At 36.8% G+C, this 19,411-nt stretch overlaps 1 protein-coding gene across 3 annotated transcripts in view; it reads left to right on the plus strand.

Moving 5' to 3' along the window:
- Tmprss15 (transmembrane serine protease 15) overlaps positions 1-19,411 on the plus strand; it is a 103,892-nt gene that overhangs the window by 78,924 nt on the left and 5,557 nt on the right. For all 3 annotated transcript variants that reach the window (XM_040750556.1, XM_040750557.1, XM_040750558.1), the window contains 5 exons: positions 5,059-5,154; positions 9,532-9,581; positions 9,730-9,916; positions 15,857-16,038; positions 17,583-17,678. In XM_040750556.1, the coding sequence (XP_040606490.1) occupies positions 5,059-5,154; positions 9,532-9,581; positions 9,730-9,916; positions 15,857-16,038; positions 17,583-17,678 (611 nt within the window). The remainder of the gene's footprint in view (positions 1-5,058; positions 5,155-9,531; positions 9,582-9,729; positions 9,917-15,856; positions 16,039-17,582; positions 17,679-19,411) is intronic.

Genomic DNA, 19,411 nt, shown 5'->3' on the forward strand with positions numbered 1-19,411 from the left:
GCAGCATGCATTATTATTCCTTCAGCTTTAGTGTGTCTAAAGGCTTAAAACATCTCTACCTAAGCTCTTGCTGCAGGGAGGAATCCTTATCTCAGTAAATGCAGTCTGAGTAGCAAGACAAAGGAGAGGCAACCTAAGCAGGGATTGAGAAGAGTGGCTGAACACTGAATGCCATCCAAGCAGCCTAGGGACAGCCCTTTTTCTCTCCCCAGAATTCTTTTATATTCTTATACTCCATCTATGACCTAAAAAGTAATAATATTTGCATGTATATGCTTCTCTTCTCACATAGAATAGAGTTTTCCTGGTCAGGATAGCCCTATTTATGGGTTTGTAAGCTATAAAAATGATAATAATGGTTTGGAAATAGGTTGCTAGGAGACACTAATATGTAAACAAGGTAAAGCTATATAAGGTGTTCTCTATGATACTAAATCTCTAGTCGTTTCAGACAGTTGTAGAAATGGACTGTGCCCATTCTCTGTGGGGGGAATACTCTATCAGCCTGGATACACCGGGGAGGGTTTCAGTCCTGCCCCAAATGATGTGACAGACTTTGATGATCCCTCATGGGAGACCTAAACCTCTCTGAGGAGTGGATGGAGAGTGGGGTGGGGAAATGGTGGTGGGTAATGGGATGACAGGAGGGAGAAGGAACTGGGATTGGTATGTAAAATATGATTGTTTTAATCTAAATAAAAAATTAATAAAATAAGTAATGTGCTCTGGAGTTATCAAAATCTGTAGGTCTGGAGACTATCACAAAATTTTTATTTGTTTTAATCATCTTGATTCAATTTGTATCAATTATAAGGATTGTTTTCAAAAATAATGTTGTTGGATAGTTGTGTACTGTGTGAAAACATGTTATTGAGATTGGTTTAATAAAGAGCCAATAGCTAGACAGGAGATATAGGCCTGATGTCCAGGCAGACAGAGCAAGTAGGAGGAAATAATAGAGGCCTAGAAGAGACACCAAGGAGACATGGTGGGGGTCAGACATATAGAATGAAAGAAAGGTAAAAAGCCACAAGGTAAAATGTAGATTAATAGAAATGGGTTACTTTAAATTATGTGAGCTAGTTAGGAACAAGCCTAAGCTCAAGCACAGTTTTTATAATAAATAATAGGTCTCTGTCATTATTTGGGAGCTGGCTGGAGAGACAGAAAAAGACTCATTATAATAACATCACATATAGTTGCTAATATATTATTTCCCATGTATTTTTTTATTATTTTGTCACTTATTAATAGTTTCTCTTATACTTCTGTTGCTTCATATCCTGTTTATTGTGAATCTAACTTAAATAAATTATGTCAGTGAAGGAAGGACAATTTTAAGTTGGAAGGATTTTAAATGCATGCTGTCTGCTTCTAATTAATTCCCCAAATATAATATTTAGTTTTTATACGTGGAAATATTGATATGAGCTTATGAACTCTATAGAGGATAAGAATATATTTAGATTTCTCACGTCAGTACTAACCAGGAAAATGAATGTAAGTAGACATTTTATAGATTATTGTGGAAAAGGTACATTGTTTTCTACCAAACCAGAGGTGAATGACGCTGCACTTCTAGCACTCAAGACTGAACAGGAGTTTGGAAAGGCCAAAGTTAGCTGTGGATGTATAATGAGACTAATATAAGTCTGGGACACATAGCAAGACTCTGTCAATATAGCTTCATGATTAAATGCAGTCTGTCCCATTGTCTCATTTTCATCTGAATCACACAGAAGAGAATAATATAATATGTGTCTTTTTTCATATGAATACATATCTCCATATCTTCTCAGGTCAGCCCCAACATCACCATGTCATATTGTTTTGAAGATCCTAAGAGAAAAATATGTGTGCAATAATCTTTAAATTCATGCTCTAGCCTTCATTTCATTTAGACTAGATGTGGTAAAGTCATTAAATACAGTCCCACCCTCTATCACCAACAGTAGATATCTAATAAATACAGTAGGTGAAAATATTTATAAAAATTGTAATTTAATATTTACTACTTTTATTTAAATTTCCACAGATATTGATAAGTCCCTTCAGGACATACCTTTAAGAAATATCAACAGAATGGGGATGGAGCAGTGAAATTGAGTTGTCTAAAATCCACATGCCAGCAATACATTTTAATATAGATGTACTTATGGAATTCTCCATTTTTTGTATGAAAACACATTCTAATAGCTAGAAATCATGATAGAAGCAAAAATGCATAAACTTGTACTATAATAAACAGCAGTCATATTTCAGCTTGACCTTCTTCCTTTCTGTAGCAGACATTAGAATCATTGAGAAGTTTGTTACAGCAGTGGGCTGGGCCTCACACCAACTTTCTGATCCAGTAACTCTAAAGTGGATCTGGGTGGTTCACAGTTTTAATATATTTCCTGGTGTTGAAAAGGCACTGTGGGAATATCTGCTATAAAATAGGAGACCTGGAAAACCACTTGAAAGAATGCTCAGGGGTGTCCGAGCTTGAGCAGAATGAGAAACTGCAACAGGAGTAAACACAGGAAGAACGCTGTCTACAGGAAGATTAGAGAGTAATTATCAACAGCAGAGAAGTGAACTAATCAGTTCCGGTTGTCTGAAGCCTGCAGCCAACATGAACAAATAAAGCCTCTTCTCATTCAGGAGGCCTCATTTTTTTTGTTTTGTTTTGCTTTTTGTTTTTATGGAGGAAAATGCTGAGAGGTCAGACAGAAGAAGGAGCAAATCAAAGCCACCTTTGCCTCATTAGCTTCCTAGTGGAAAGGAAAGCAAGTTCCTGTGTCTTCCTGTTTATATCCTTTCTCTGCCCAGTCATCTCACTTCCTGTCTTTCTGTACAGACATCCTGATCTCTATGGTTAGCTAGTGGCAAGCTCCACCCTCTGATCTTCAGACAGGCTTTATTTGTACATACATACATCCCCCTTTTTTGTCTAGACATTAAAATAACTATAACTACTATAAGAAAACTATATACAGTATGTATAACAGCTGTATACAACATATGCAGGCAATTAGTATATCAACAATGTCTAGTCCATTAGCATTTGGCAAATTCAGAGACAATACTCCATTATCTATTCTTTGGTATTTTAAGTTGGTGTGCTGACTTCTCCCAGAAACTACATGCTGATTAAATCCAGAGCTCTTGATCTACATTCTCTCTCACATGAATGTGTCAGTCTTCACCTGGAACTAGTTTACACTGGTAAAACTTTTAAGATTAGATCATCCACTTCTGCCATTTTTTCTAAGCTGCAACAAATACATATGTGTATAGCTACTTAAGTAAAATAATATTGGTAAATTTTTAGGGCTAGAACTTCCATATCTTCCTTTTTTCTAAGCTGCAACAAATATAAGTGCATATAGTAAATAATTCTTCTGCTCACATGATAGTAGGAGACAGTTTAATCTCCAAAAGAAAACTATCAAGACTTCTCTTTGTTTTGCTAAACCCATTTGGGATTTTATTAAAGGAGTATGAATGGCTTTGTGTTCTTCTGTCAAATTTGTTTGCTTTTCAAATGAAAGTACAACATACCAAATTCTGTGACATTAGGGAGAGCTACCATTTTCCCAACTTCCTCTGTAGTGGCTGGAAGATACCAAATAAATGTTCAGCCTATTGAATGCATTTGAAGACAGGGGTGTTACTGTATAAACATTTTTTTTTACTGATTATGTGGATTGTGAGTGTTCTGTTTACTTAAACACACTTTTACTCATTGCTACAGTCCACAGAAGACACTGAACATTCTGAAGAGGCAGCAGCAGACCTAACAAGTTATTTCAAGAGACAGGAACTACATTGTCTTCTGACAGCCATAAATAAAGCAAAATCAGGATGTTTATAATCAAATGATTGTTGTTAACAGTTATGGATTTTCCATATGTACATTACATCATTTTTAACCCTCTCTTTCCTTCTTTCCTTGTCTTTCCCACTCACTCTCAAATTTAAAGGCATAGTTTTGTCTTAAGATTATGATCTTGAATGATTCTCTAGCTAAAATGTAAGGTACAAGTACGGATAATTAACAGAAATTATCACTAAGACACACAGTAGATGATGAAGATACTACAATTCAGCGTGGAGAACTGGATGCCTTTTTACATGGTAGGATCTCTTGCCACCCTGTGATGGCTCACAAGTTGGCAACTGCAGATCTAGGCTGCAGAGGTCCTCAGACAAACCACATGGCTTCTGTCTTTGAATTAGGACTGCTTGGACCTTAAATTTAATGAAATATCAGAAGCAAGATAGATAGGCAGGCAGACAGACAGATAGCTCTATTTGAAAACTCAACTCTGAAAATCTTATTTCAGTACATAGATCTTAGGTGGTTTGATTTTCTGAAATATGAGTTATACACATTGGAAATAAGGGCTTAAATCATGAATGCTATTCTTATTTTTATCTTATTCAAACTTTAGTATGAATTGACCCATTGAACTATTGACATCCTTGTATCCTTAGTGCTCAAATGAACTTAAGGAGCACATTCCCCATGGAGGGATAATCTCTTAGCCTAGATACATGGGGGAGGAGCAGGGTCTAGGCCCTACCTCAGATGACTTGAAAGACTTTGTTGATCCCTCATGGAAGGCCTCACCCTCCCTGGGGAGTGGATGGGGGGAATGGGATGGGGGAGTTGGAGGGATGGGAAGACATGTGGGAGAGGGAACTGGGATTGATATGTAAAATAAGATTGTTTCTAATTTAAATAAAATTTATAAGAAAAAGAAAAAAAGGAATCAGATCCTCAAGAGAAATGTAGGCCAAGCAAACACATGTCAAAGGCATTTCTCAAAAATTGGCTACATTTTATGTCCTTATAATAATTCTGCTAATGTTTTAATATATATATATAATATACTGAATATAAGATGTACAGAAAATGGATTATTTTCTCATTAACACATCCCAGCCAATTTCTCCACCCTCCATTCCCCCAAGGTCATTAAATTATTTCTAGATAAGCATCATTCAATGTTTTAAAATGTAATATGTTTTTCTTGGTATTTTATCTTCTGCCATTTTTTCCTCCCTTAGGAGTGCAAACTCATCAATGCCAACATTATCTACTGGAGAGGGACCATTTGTGACTTTAAACAGAGCCCCTAATGGCACCTTAACAGTCACCCCCAGGTGGGTACTAATGTTTTATTCTCATTTGATACACAGGATTAGATGGAAAATATTTTGAAGGCAATAAAATGTCCATGGTATCATGTACTGAACACGTACACAACTGTGCAATTTCATTTGTTTGTTTAATGCCGAGTACCATCTAATCTTTTCTGATAGGATAGTCTGATCCTCATGTTTATAAAACAGTCTAATGAAATGTAAGTAACTAAAGTTCTGGCATATAGAAAGGGAGATGATATACCTTAATACTGTTCTTATTCTCATATTCTAAATCCCTAAATCCCATAAAAAGAAATTGTAAGTCCTAGAATGAGTAGGATCAATGCTCCTCAGACAACAATAAGAAGACAAAGGGTTAGATGAACATCAAATATTAATAATTTTCTTAGCATATAAATATGAATATCATTTAAAAATAATTAGGCCTCTATTATGTCTCTCTTTATGTTTTTTTGTTTTGTTTTTTTTTCTATTTTAAGTTAGGTTTATCCCTTCAGCCTTTTGTAGGGTGTTGTAAAGCCACACCCTTTCTCTATTCAAAAGCATATCATGAGTAAATTATGCAATTTGTCCTATTTAGGCACTAGTGGCAATTTTTATCTGAAATTGGCCTCTGACTTTTGTAATTTCACTATAGACAAACTGTGGATGAGAAGTTACTCCAAGGAGACATCAAAATTATACTCTGAGTTAACATCCTATTACCACTCTATTTTGTTCTAAGAGACTTGATGTCAAAAATAACATCCTGTGATTCTATAATTCATGCAAACGTGAACTCTCATAGCTCTACCAGTAAATCAAATTTGTAAGGACCATATTTAGCATCAATAGTTGTTTAATATTTTGTATCAATGTTGACTTATTTCTTGAGTCACATTGGAAATGAACCAAACCATCCAAAAGTTTCCAAACAACTTCCCCAACTTCCTCTCTATAAAGCATTTTGAAATCTACGACATTCCAGCAGGTTAGAAATTCCACACATTATTACTAAGAAAGCAAAAAGGAAATAGTTTAAAGCCATTCAAAACAATTGCATGCATGATTCAGAAAAAGTGTCAGCACTAACTCATATTAATGCCACTATTACACCTACACCCATTATAGAAGACCCTATATAGATGTACTCTTTACCTTTCTTTACACCGGAAAAATCCAATTAGCTAGATGGCCTCAATCATTTTCTTAATTGGCCACTTTATACTGAACTTGCAAAATTGGGACATTGATTTATTCATTCTCCTAGTTAATTAATTTCTGCTTTTATTTATCTATTGAACAATTACTACATTCAGTGTCACTTTTGCCAGCATCCTTGTTTTAAGGCTTCTAAGAAAAATAAGGAAGAAGTTACCAGAGAAGAATTGAAACTTCTTGCTAAGTTGATAATGAACTACTATCACATCTGGGCTTGATACAAATTAATTAAGCATTTTTTGCTGTTTCCAAGACCACCAAAAATGTCTTAGAAACCATTTTGAATATGGCTTTTTATTGATAAGTACTGTAGATGTGAGAAATGTTTTTGTAAATTTGAAACTATCTAATGAGGCATCCTATAAACTACTTTTCATTCAAACACAGCTGGACTTTTTTGAAGCATTTTACACATAGAGACATATAATCACATTGACTATTAATAAAATACATTTTCTTATATTTCTATTGAAATTGTACTTTAAAATAGAATATAAGTGCATGTGCTTATAAATAAGCTCTATTGTGCATGTCCTTAAAACATTGAGATGTCTTGATTGACCATACAGCATTGTTTTGTACTTATTTTTTATCTTTTTCCCAAAGTAAGAGAACTTAAGCTATCAAAAACTTTAGAAGTCTGACTTTTAGAATTTTCTCTCAGGTTTTTGAAAAATAAGCGAAGGAACTAAAATCTGAGGGCAAAAGAAATTGACTCACACATGCTCCTCTACATGTTCTTTTTTCTTCTTTTGTTCTCTTTCTCTCTTGCTGTTCTGTTTCACTGTTCCTCTCTCTGTTTCTGTCTCTGTTTCTTTGTTTCTCCCCAGTTCTTGGGGGAAACCTGTGTGTGTGTGTGTGTGTGTGTGTGTGTGTGTGTGTGTGTGTGTGTGTGTGTGTGTTTGCAACAGTAATTCTTTTTACAATACCAAGTGAGGCTTGAGTTTCTCAGTGCCAGATAAGATTTACACACAGAGCAATAAACTAAAACTGCTAGGAGAAAATTTTAGCATCAGTTGCTTAGGGCTGTAGGTCAAAGAGAGGGTCTAAGTTTGATTTGCACAAGAAACAAAACCTGGAACCTTCCAGAGCTCTAGTCTCAGTGACAGCTCCGGCCATCAGGAAAGTTTACTTCTCCCTTAGGATGAGCAAATGGGCTGATTACCTTTGTCTTTATCTTCTCAGGGGAAACAGGAGGGAGCAGTAAATCTCTGAACTGAAGTCTTGAGTTAATACAACAAGAAGTTTGAGAATCTTTTAGTGCGGGGATAGTTTAAGTTGTTACTTTTCCACCCACCACTGAGGCAAAACCAGGGCATGCTTATTTTTTCTATCCATCTAGACAGCTAAGACTCAACAGCATTGGGCCTGTAGTAATTCCATGTCCTTGGATATCTGGGAATGTGTTAGATGGCCTGGGCCTAAAAACTGACCAAATGCCTGTCAATAAGGATAATTGCAGGAAGGCAGATCTCTGTAATTGCAATGGAGAGGGGAATAAGGACCTGATAGTGGGAAACAGGCCTCACACATAGCTAAGGAATGTAATCAGTAAGCTGCGACCTGTTAATGGAGAACAGGTTTTACACATAGCTAGCGAGTGTAATCAATAAACTCCAAATGCATGGGAGAAATTTGTTCCTAGTAAATGATCAGATAGTGCTAAACTGTGGAAAGTAAATCCCACGTTTGTTGCAGAAAGGAATAAGCTACAGAAAGAATGTACAGCAAGGCACAGCCAATTCATTCATGAGATTATAACACCAAGTACAGCCTTTGTACTGGTTTCATCTATCATGAGAATCCTTAATTCTTCTGAGATATCTCATAATACGTTGGCTGTATAATTACTGTGTGATTTTGCAGCTTGTAGCATTAAGCAACATGCACACTTCATTCTGTTAGATTTTGAAGTGTAAAACATTTAGCTCTAGGTGTGTGCACATGTATTCAAATACGTATTTAATGTATTTGTATCAGCAGAAATGTAAAGTATTGTGATTTCTGGTGTAACAATGACCTCTGCTGGTTGGATTGTATAACACCTCTTAAACATGTACATTTTTGGCTCTTGAAAAAACAAATTTCAAAACTATGGGCTATACTTTTTCAGGAGTTTGTGCCTATTTGTTGTTTTATAGTTCCCATGCCCATGCCTGACTCTCTTACAAACACCCTGCAATCCATTCATCATTCCCCTTCAGAATGATTTAACAGAATGAATCATCACTAAATAGCCCTGAAATTGATGATATTGAGGGTGATTTTCATCAGTTGTTCCTCATTTACAGTCTTAATTTATATTACTTCAGTTACCAAATGACCAGTCATAGTCTAAATATTTTAAAGAGTAAATCCATATATAAGCAGTTCATTAGTTTCAATCCTTGCCAATCTTGGTAGCACCAGCAAATCTTATTGTGTCTTGAATAAACCATCTCTTGGTGTAACATAAGCAAGGCATGCATTTTCTTCATATTAATTTTCAGATGTTAATTTCTCAAAATTACTTGAAGTGTTCAGTGCTTTTATTCAAGCCATATTTTGATCAATAGTGACACCAAACTAAAGGAATAGTGTATATCTTTAAAGGGTTTCTGAACAATAAGAAGAAGAAAAGACATGTGCTGGTATTGCTAGTAATCTAAAGCTTATCACAAATGTTAATTTCTATTCATAGAATTGTGGAAAAGGAAAAAAATCATCTTTTGTTACTCTCACCTAACAACCAAAACTGCCAAATTTATCACTGTGATATATCACAGGTTACAAGGGAACTCATTGAACATAGGGTTGAGTGCTATCTGTGGTTTTAGATAAACACTAGAGGTATTGAAACACATTCCCCAAGATTGAGATAATAATGAAATCCAAGGTTAGTGTGAGAAAATGGCAATAGCTATAATAGATCAAATATTAATAATGCTTAATTCATGAGCAAAGTTTTGACCTAATCTCCATGAAATTACAATACATTGAGTTCTATTATAATCATGTTGATACTAAGTAGTTTTCCTAAAAATACATAAAGAGTAAATGATAAAAATGCAAACACAGTCCTATTTGACATTCAAGTTGGCCATTTTCTTCTGTGGATTTTAGCTTTCCTGAATTTCATATCTGGTATGTAGGTTTAAATGTCTATTTAACTAACAAACTTATTTTCTGTTATAGTCTACGGTGTTCACAAGATTTATTGACTCTGTTACATTGTAACTATAAATGTAAGTATTTGTCAACTTTAAGCCTTCAATTTAAAATTCCAGACAGAATTTTATGTCATTTGAAGTTATTTTTCATCGCTTCAATTTTCATGACCAAATGAATTGCCTAAAAATAAGGTATGTACCATTTCATCAATTTTTTTGATAGCGTGTGGAGAGAAAATGGTGAGCCACAAAGCCAACCCGAAGATCGTTGGTGGAAGTGACGCAAAAGCAGGGGCGTGGCCCTGGGTTGTGGCTCTGTATTACAGAGACAGCTACACAGACCGGCTGCTCTGTGGTGCGTCTCTCGTCAGCCCTGAATGGCTGGTGTCTGCTGCGCACTGCGTATACGGGTGAGTATGAATGTGGAAGGGCCCAGCTGTGTGTGACTGATACACCAGGGTGCCAAACACTCACCGTCACCAAAGACTTGTGTGAGACAGCAGCTCCATGTTCTCTGTCTCATGATAGTAAAAGATATATGCATATTCATCTACAAGTAAGCAAAGCACTGTGCAAGCTTTACTAAGAGACAGCAAGTAAATCTAATAAATTAAGGGAAGGTGAGAAAACCTCCAAGAGTCCGGAGGGGGCTTCCAAACAGAAGAATAATCTATGGGCTTTTATAGGGACATCGCACAAACTGCACAAAACTTGTGATAATTGTTATGAGATTATTGGTTCTCTGGGCTACCAGACTCTGAGCCAATTCTCAGTTCATATGCACGGTGCATGTTCCCCTGGCCCAAGCAGGGAAGTGATTGTGTGCTGTTCATGGACCACTTCCCCAATAAGCGATGGCTGAAGAACCCCATCTGTCCACCTGTCTCCTGTTTTGCTAGTTATGACTGTCTGCTGGTTGTTAGTTTCCTGGATGGTGATGGGCCTCCAAACTCACAGGTGTCTCTTTTGATCTATACCAAAGTATATATACCAAAGTATGTATACCAACAAGTATATATAGTTGTTCTTAGTTGATGTTGGTTAACACCTTGTCTACAAGGTATACTGGAATTTACCTGTTGAAACAGATAAAAGCTTCCTTAGGGATCGTTTCACCTACCTGCATTGGAAACAAGAATCTGTTAAAAAAAAAAAAACAAGAGCACTCATATGCTTCCTGGAAGACTGGATATGGTCTCAGGAAAGCCAGCTAGCTGCAGACTGACACTGACCTTAATTCTCAGAGCCTGCCTCCTTTCAAGACCTCCTAGCTACCTCAAATGCAACTGCAAATTCTTTGTTTCTTATCACTAACACATCTGCCCTCATCACTCAGCCCTAACAATCCCTTTTAACTCAAATGTCCATTCCCTCTGTGTGAGCAACTGCTAGTTTCTATCATGGAACCTTTTCTCCTATAGCCTATAGGAAACTGTTTCCTCTCTTATCAAGGTGTCCCTTAGTAAACAGGGTTATCTCAGCAGACACAAAAGAGCATCTGAATTTGTATAGGCCCATGTTCACCAGGAAAATATTTCTACTGTTTGTGACATAAGCTTTCCAATCATTTTCCAAAAAATTATGTATAAAATTTTGACTCAAATATATTATTCATTCATAATACTAATGATTACTTCACTTACATACATTGAAATTTTTACCTATTAATGTGGAATTAATATTTACTGCATAATTTTTGTTATCATTCGATTAGGTCAACACTTATGTTTAGCAAATCATCACTAGGAAAAACACATTCATGGAGAACCCTCAAGTTACAAGTACTTTGTGCTCTGAAAGTCTGTGTGAGATAAGCACCCTGTAATGACTTAATTTCTGGGTCGCATTTATATTAGTGCTGCCTGTACCTAAAATTTATGACTAATTTCCATGTGTAACCTGGTTTTGTAACAAGCAAAAGCAAAATCCATGCCTAATTCCAGGATTGATTTCCGCTCACTAAAGCAGTCATCCCTAATGCAGTACCGTGGTGGTAAAGAGAATACATGGAGAGAAATGGGGAGAAAGGACGAAATAAATAAACTGTTCGTCTACTCTGACAAAGGGAAAATGTCAAGGCTTTAGTTACTTGCTAATAATTGCCAGTCAATGCATAGAAGAATAGGAGCTTCCTCCTAAGATGTATGGGAACCTGATATACAATTGATTTCCTGCATATAAGAACTGAGTGAGCATTGCATCCCATAACCTCATCTGTTAAGATTAGGGTGAATCTCTCTTGCTAAGAGACTTAGAATGAACTGTGGACTCAGACTTGGAGAAGGTAGATTACATAGTGTTACTGGGTATGTATAAACAAGTTGTCGGACACTTTCAGGGAAGAGAGGAAGAGTTGTGAAATTGATGAACACTGTTGATTGCACCTGCATCTAGATGCCCAGGGGACCACGATGAGGATAAGCTCAAATTCAGGATAAGCAGAAATCTGTAGATCTGGGACACTTGTCCAGACGGTAGATTGGCTAACCAATTAGTTTTCTGGGGAACTATCCAAGGAATCTGCCTCTATAGCTCCCTGATGTAATACACTGGTACAATGTTGAGATAACTAAATATCCTTGCTCATAGTAAAAGCGAACTCCTCTGACTCTGCTGTCTTCTGATGATTTGATCTTTTTGCTGACACACCATAAGAAATAACTACAGTAGGCATTCATTTCTCACTTGTACTAAATATTTCTCCACTCTTTTCCTATACTTATTCTTTTATGCAAGCTACAAGTTGATGGTCCCTATTACAACTGTGTTACAAATAAAAGTTTTAGCTAAAATTTTGGTATTTCTGTTGCATATAAATAGGTTCTAATCAACAATATTGTTTTATTAGTTTCAGGTTTTGTAAATTCCTGTTTGACATCCTTACAAAGCAAATTATTTCTAAATGTCAAACAGGTCTAGAGCAGAATTAATGATATCTTTCACTTACTCTTGAACCAGAAGCCAAATAATCTTCCTTATATAAGTTGCCTTTTTCATATTGTTTTATCATAACAATAGAAAAGTAACTAATAAAATGTCAAAGGATGTTGAGGAGTCATGTTAGAAGAAAAATAACATTAATTAAGCTTCTGTAATCTAATTAGAAATATTAAAGTGGAGTCACATGTGGAACACAGCAAAATTGGTTTACAAGAAATTAAGAATATAGTAGTTGTTATCAGAGGCTAGGGTGGAGGGGACAGAAAATAGGGGGAATTTGATCGATAAGTAAGGCTAGGATATAAACTCGAGATTAATTTTGTTGCACAACAGTGTGGCTACAAATAACAGTGATATATGTTTTTTCTTTTTATTTAAATTAGAAACAAGCTTACTTCACATGTCAAGCTCAGCTCCCTCTCCCTCCCCTCCTCCCCTTTCCCCACCAATCCCACCTACCTCCCACTCCATCCCTGCATCTCCTCCCCAAGGAGAGTGAGGCTTTCCATGCGGGATCTCCAAAGTCTGTCATATCATCCTGGGCAGGGTCTACACCCTCCTCCATGTGTTCAGGCTGAGAGAGCATCTCTACATGTGGAATAGGCTCCCCACATGTATATGCCAGAGATAAATACTGATCAACTACCCGAGGCCTCATAGATTGCCAAGGCCTCCTCACTGACATCCACATTCAGGGAGTCTGGATCAGTCCCATTCTGGCCTCTCAGCCATCAGTCTGGAGTTCATGAGATCCCTGTTGTTCAGGTCAGCTGTTTCTCCGAGTTTCACCAGACTGGTCTCAACCCCTTTGCTCATCACTCCTCCCTCTCTGAAACTGAGTTCTAAGAGTTCAGTTCAGTGTTTAGCTCTGGGTGTATTCCTCTGCTTCCATCAGCACCTGGATGAAGGTTCTAAGATGGCATATAAGGTAGTCATCAGTCTCATTATCGGAGAAGGGAATTTAAGGTAGCTTCTCCAATATTGCTTAGAAGGCCAGTTGGTGTCATCCTTGTCTATCTCTGAAAATCTCATTAGTGCCAGATCTCTCCTCAAAACTATAATGGCTCCCTCTATTATGGTGTCTCTCATAGTCTTCTCTATTCTTTCTCTGATTCAAACTTCCTGTTCCCCCATGTCCTCCTCTCCTCTCCTATTCTCCTCCTCTTTTTCTCACTGCTCCATCTCCCCTCTCCCATATTCCCAATCTTCTCGGGAGATCCTGTCCCATTCTCCTTCTCTGGGGTACCATGCATGTATCTCTTTGGGTCCTCCCTGATTCCTAGATTCCTAGATTCTCTGGCAATCCCCTGCTCCATGTCTAGAATCCATATATGAGTGAGTACATGCCATGTTTGTCTTTTTGCGACTGGGTTACCTCACTCAGAATGGTTTCTTCTAGTGTCATCCATTTGTATGTGAATTTCAAGATTCCATCATTTTTTTCAACTGAGTAGTACTCCATTGTGTAAATGTACCACATTTTCTCTATCCACTCTTCAGTTGAGGGGCATCTAGGTTGCTTCCAGGTTCTGGCTATTACAAATAATGCTGCTATGAACATAGTTGAGCAGATGTCCTTATTGTATGAATGTGCATTTTTAGATATATGCCTAAGAGTGGAATTGCTGGATCTTGTGGTACACTGATTCCCATTTTCCTGAGGAATCTCTGTACTGATTTCCAAAATGACTGTACAAGTTGGCACTCCCACCAGCAATGGAGGAGTGTTCCCTTTTTTCCACATCCTCTCCAGCATAAACTGTCATTGGTGTTTTTGATTTTAGCCATTCTGACAGGAATAAGATGGTATCTCCGAATTGTTTTGATTTGCATTTCCCTGATGGCTAAGAATATTGAGCACTTTCTTAAGTATCTATCAACCATTTTAGACTTCTCTATTGAGAATTCTCTATTCTCTACCACATTTTTAATTGAGTTATTTGGTGTTTTGGAGGCTTGCTTCTTCAGTTCTTTGTAAGTCTTAGAGATCAGCCCTCTGTCAGATGTGGGATTGGTGAATACTTTTCCCATTCTGTGCTGCCATTTTGTTTTGTTGACTACAGAAGCTTCTCAGTTCCAAGAGGTCCCATTTATTAATTGTCAATCTCAGTGTCTATACTACTGGTGTTATGTTCAGGAAGCAGTCTCCTGTACCAATTAGTTCAAGGGTACTTCCTACTTTCTCTTCTAAGAGGTTCAGTGAGGCTGGATTTATGTTGAAGTCTTTGATCCATTTGGACTTAAGTTTTGTGCACAGTGATAGATATGGATCTATCTACAGTCTTCTACATGCCAACATCCAGTTGTACCAGAACCATTTGTTGAAGATGCTTTCTTTTTTCCATTGTATACTTTTAGCTTCTTTGTCAAAGATCTGGTGTTCATAGGTGTGTGGTTTAATATCAGGGTCTTCAATTCGACTCCATTGATCTACATATTTTTGTGCCAATACCAAGCTGTTTTCAGTACTATAGCTCTATAGTAGAGCTTAAAGTCAGGAATAGTGATGCCTCCTGATGTTCCTTTATTGTACAGGGTTGTTTTGGCTATCCTGGGTCTTTTATATTTTTCATGTAAATTTGATAATTATCCTTACAAGGTCTGTGAAGTATTGTGCTTGGATTTTGATAGGGATCACATTAAACCTGTAGATTGCTTTTGGTGAGATTGCCATTTTTACTATGTTGATCCTACCTATCCAAGAGCATGGGAGATCTTTCCATTTTCTGGTATCTTCTTTAATTTCTTTTTTTAACTGACTCCAAGTTCTTGTCATACTGGTATTTCACCTATTTGGTTAGAGTTACCCCAAGATATTTTATGTTGTGTCAATTGTAAATGGTGATGTTTCTCTGGTTTCTTTATCAGCATATTTATTGTCAGTGGTGGTGCACACCTTTCATCCCAGCACTCGGGATGCAGAGACAGGCTGATCTCTGTGGGTCCAAGACCATCTTGGTCTACAAGAGCTAGTTCCAGGACAACCTCCAAAGCTACACAGGGAAACCTTGTCTCAAAAAAATAAACAAAGTCTAAGGCCATACCACCCTGAACGCTCCCCAATCTCATCTGATATGTGTTTCAAAAAGGTTGAAGAAAGCATCTTGAATAGTTTCACCACAAGAAAAAAATAAATGTCAGAGAAAATGTATGTACTTACTTTGAGTTAAACTTTACAACACCATATATACACATGTATCAAAATATTAAATGGCAGTCCCTAAGTATATCCCAAATTTTGTATTATAGAAAAATAAGAATACTTTAAAAGGAACACTCCTTAAAGGAATCAATCAATCCTATTGAATGGAAATGCCATACATTTCTAACTTTTTATGTTAGATGACTTGCGGAATGTTCTGTCCTAGATGGAAAGTTACTTGAAAAGATTTTCTTATTTCAATCTTCAGAAGAAATGTAGATCCAACAAGATGGACGGCATTCCTCGGCCTGAATATGCAGTCAAATCTGACTTCTCCTCAAGTAGAAAGACGGGTGATTGATCAAATTGTCATAAACCCTCATTATGATAAACGAAGAAAGTTCAATGACATTGCTATGATGCACCTTGAGTTCAAAGTGAATTACACAGGTAAAAGAACTACATCTAGCCACCTCATCTGCTCATAGCAATCCAAAAAGAAATTTGAAATATCAATGCAGGGTTAATTCATAAAACTCAGTATTTTTCTGCAGACATCTTTTCAATGTAAAAACAGTTGAAGTATATGGGAAAATGAATGAAATCTCCTTCCTCATAGTGCTCAAATTCAACTATATTGAAGTATACTAAAATAACTCTTAGAGTTCTCTGATGGAGAATCACCAGGAACTCATCCAGCCTCTTTATGCTTGTCATGCAATAGAAACATCAACCCATCTGCCAAGATGCATGAAGCAAGATACAAAGAGGGAAAAAATGAATAGGTTAACGAAATATGTTATTTACATGGAAACAGTTTTAAAGGACATCCAATAATATTACTAGTCCAACTAATGAGGGGTTGTCTCAACTGCCTATAAAATGCACAAGAATTCACCTGATAAAATGAAATTTGTCCTAAAGTGTTTTGTTTGATCCCTGATATTATTGTGAGGTCTTTTCCAAAACCCAGTTGGGCAACATTGCCATCCTCTATGAAATGAATTCATTTTGGCAGAATATTATAAAACAATTATCAAGACTATATTCATGTTTGATAGGAGAATTAAATTCATGGAATCAGTCTCCTTATGGTTTATGGGAAAAGCAGATCATTACAGACCTTAGTGGCATCACACTGTCCTTAAGGGTAGTCTTCATTTCTCTATATTTCATGCATCTTTTGGGCATCAGAAGCTCACTAGAAGCCAAAGGACTTGTAAGTTGTTGCTGAGAAGTCAAACGTGATGCTTCCATAAGATCCAACTGAAGCAATTGGGGAAAACATGGCTTTAATATGGTTCTATGTGTCGAAGTATTTTAAAACACCACCCAATATTTTTTTCTTAGCTAACACTTTGAAAGAATATTGAAAGAACCAGCAAAATACCTCAGCAAGCAAGGACAAGCAGGTAGAGGCATTTATTTGCAGGCCTGATATCCAGAGTTCACTTCCTGGATCCCACCAGATGATGGGAAAGACCTAGCTCTTTAAAGTTGTCCTCTGCCTTCAACATGCAAATGTGTGAAGTTTCCCATGCATGTACACATACACATAAATGGATGCACATCGCCTGCATACCTGTATGTGCTCACATATGAAGAGAATACATGAAAACTTAAAAGAACATTCCCAACATTTTACAAAATTGGAACTACTTTAAAATGAGTGTCATGATTATTTAAAAATCAAACACAAATGATAAATCCTGAACAAAGGCATTAGGTACATGAACAAAATGTTGAGAATGAGAGAACAACAGAGAAGAACCCAAAGAGTCTGCCACTCCATCAAGCACAGACAAAGTTAATTCTGCTCTAAAATGCCTTCACCCTTAATATCTGAAGCTGTTCAAGTATAATGAAATTTAAATACAAACTTTTTACATTAAATGTTAGAAATGATAATTTTTAAATTGTTAGAAACATGGGTGACATTTTGTTCTTTTTTTCTTTTTCTGCTGTTTATTTTGACTTGCTTGATTTTTTTTCAGATTATATACAGCCTATTTGTTTACCAGAAGAAAATCAAATATTCATTCCTGGGAGAATTTGTTCAATTGCTGGCTGGGGTTATACTGAAATTCAAGGCAAGTTATCACATTTGAAAATAACAAAATGTATACCAGAAAAAAATATGCTACTGACATTTGCTGTTGATATTTTCAATACTTTTACATCTTTTAATCTACTATTTTTTGCAGAATATTCTAAAACAATTATCAGGATTATATTCATGGTTACGCTCATATACTACACCAAATATTTTCAGATTGTGTCAAATCCAGAGAATTCCAAATACCACCAGGAACAATATATAAATTGAACAGAGTTTTGAATGTTCAGTAAGCCTAGGCAAAAAGGAAGGGTACTATTGTTTGGCAGAATCACGTGACTTCTATACTCATAAATTATAGCCATGATAGGTAAAAGTCCCAGATGTATTTAAGAAAAAAATACACAATTATTGGGAGATACCTAGTCTCCGAATCAAAGCACTGACTTTGAAAATGCCCTTTGGAGAAAATGTATGGAATGGTTCAGTGGTTTTGTGTCTTTGATAGTATAAGATGTGATAGGAAACCTCATCATAACATAGCACTTAGCCTTAGCCTGTGCAAACACACTCCACATAGTTATTCCTTTCAGTCTTTCTTTCACTTTGAAAATGGAATGGGAGAAAGGAGTTGGATCAATACGCCTGAGAGACAGAGTATACATGTGTGAGCTCCTGGAGTTCAGTTGAAGGGAAGCAGGAGAGTTCATATAAACAAGGCAGGGGTGGGATGGGTGGGGGGGGGTGGGAGGGGTAAGGGGGTGGGCAGGAGCGGCAGTCAAGAATATGATGAGGAAAACTACAGAGACAGTTGATCCAAGCTAGAGGGAGCTCATGGACTACGGACTGACAGATGGGGAACCTGAATGTGGGTGACAGTTATGTGGTTTGATTTGTTGGGGAGAGGGCTGGCAGTGGGAACAATACCTTTGCCAGGTTCATAAACTGGCTTTATGGAACCCATTCCCTATGGTGGGAAACCATGCTTAGCCTTGAATCAGGGGGGAGGATCTTGGTCCTGCCAGACTTTGTTGACTCACCAAGGAAGGTCTTACCTCTTCTGAGGAGTGGATGGAGGTTGGGAAGGGTGAGAGGTGGGGGAAGGGCAAGAGAAGAGGAGGGAAGGGGATCTGGGTTGGAATGCAAAATGAAATTTTTTAAATAAAAAAATAATTAAAAATGTTCTTTAAAAATGGAGAAAAGCAACCCTACTGATCAAAACAGCGTCAAGTTCTGAAGCTAGTGCTCACCTGCCTGGTGACTCAGCACGATAAATCCATGACAGTCACATTTTCTGGCTGATATACCTCATGCTGCTGTCCACAAAGTATATAGTCAAAGACTATGTTTTTATATTCCCTCTACTACAAAAACGTCATGACTTATTAAGTTAGAAATGTAAATAGCAAAATGATTGCTAGACAGATGTTTTGTCTTTCGAGTTTTTAAAGAACAATTTATAGCCACAATGTAGACATCAAAAACAAATTATCTGCTAACAATATTTAAGACTCCTTATTCCATGGAAGGTTTTTTGGAGCCAAGCAGGCTTGCCTATTATTCCTAAAATATATGTTTAATTAAATTAAAATGTCTCTAAAGGCAGTGTGGAGCCAGGAGAGGAAAACAGCATCAGAAATCATTAAGAATGAAATGGCCAGACTGTGTTTCATTCCTTCTTAATTTTTTCATGGACTTTATTAATTTTATATGACATATGTCCATGTAATTTCTGACCCCACTTTCTGATCTCATGAGTTTATTTTA

This window comes from Mesocricetus auratus, unplaced genomic scaffold (genome assembly GCF_017639785.1).
Source record: "Mesocricetus auratus isolate SY011 unplaced genomic scaffold, BCM_Maur_2.0 Super-Scaffold_100008, whole genome shotgun sequence".
NCBI classification, from domain to species: Eukaryota; Metazoa; Chordata; class Mammalia; order Rodentia; family Cricetidae; genus Mesocricetus; species Mesocricetus auratus.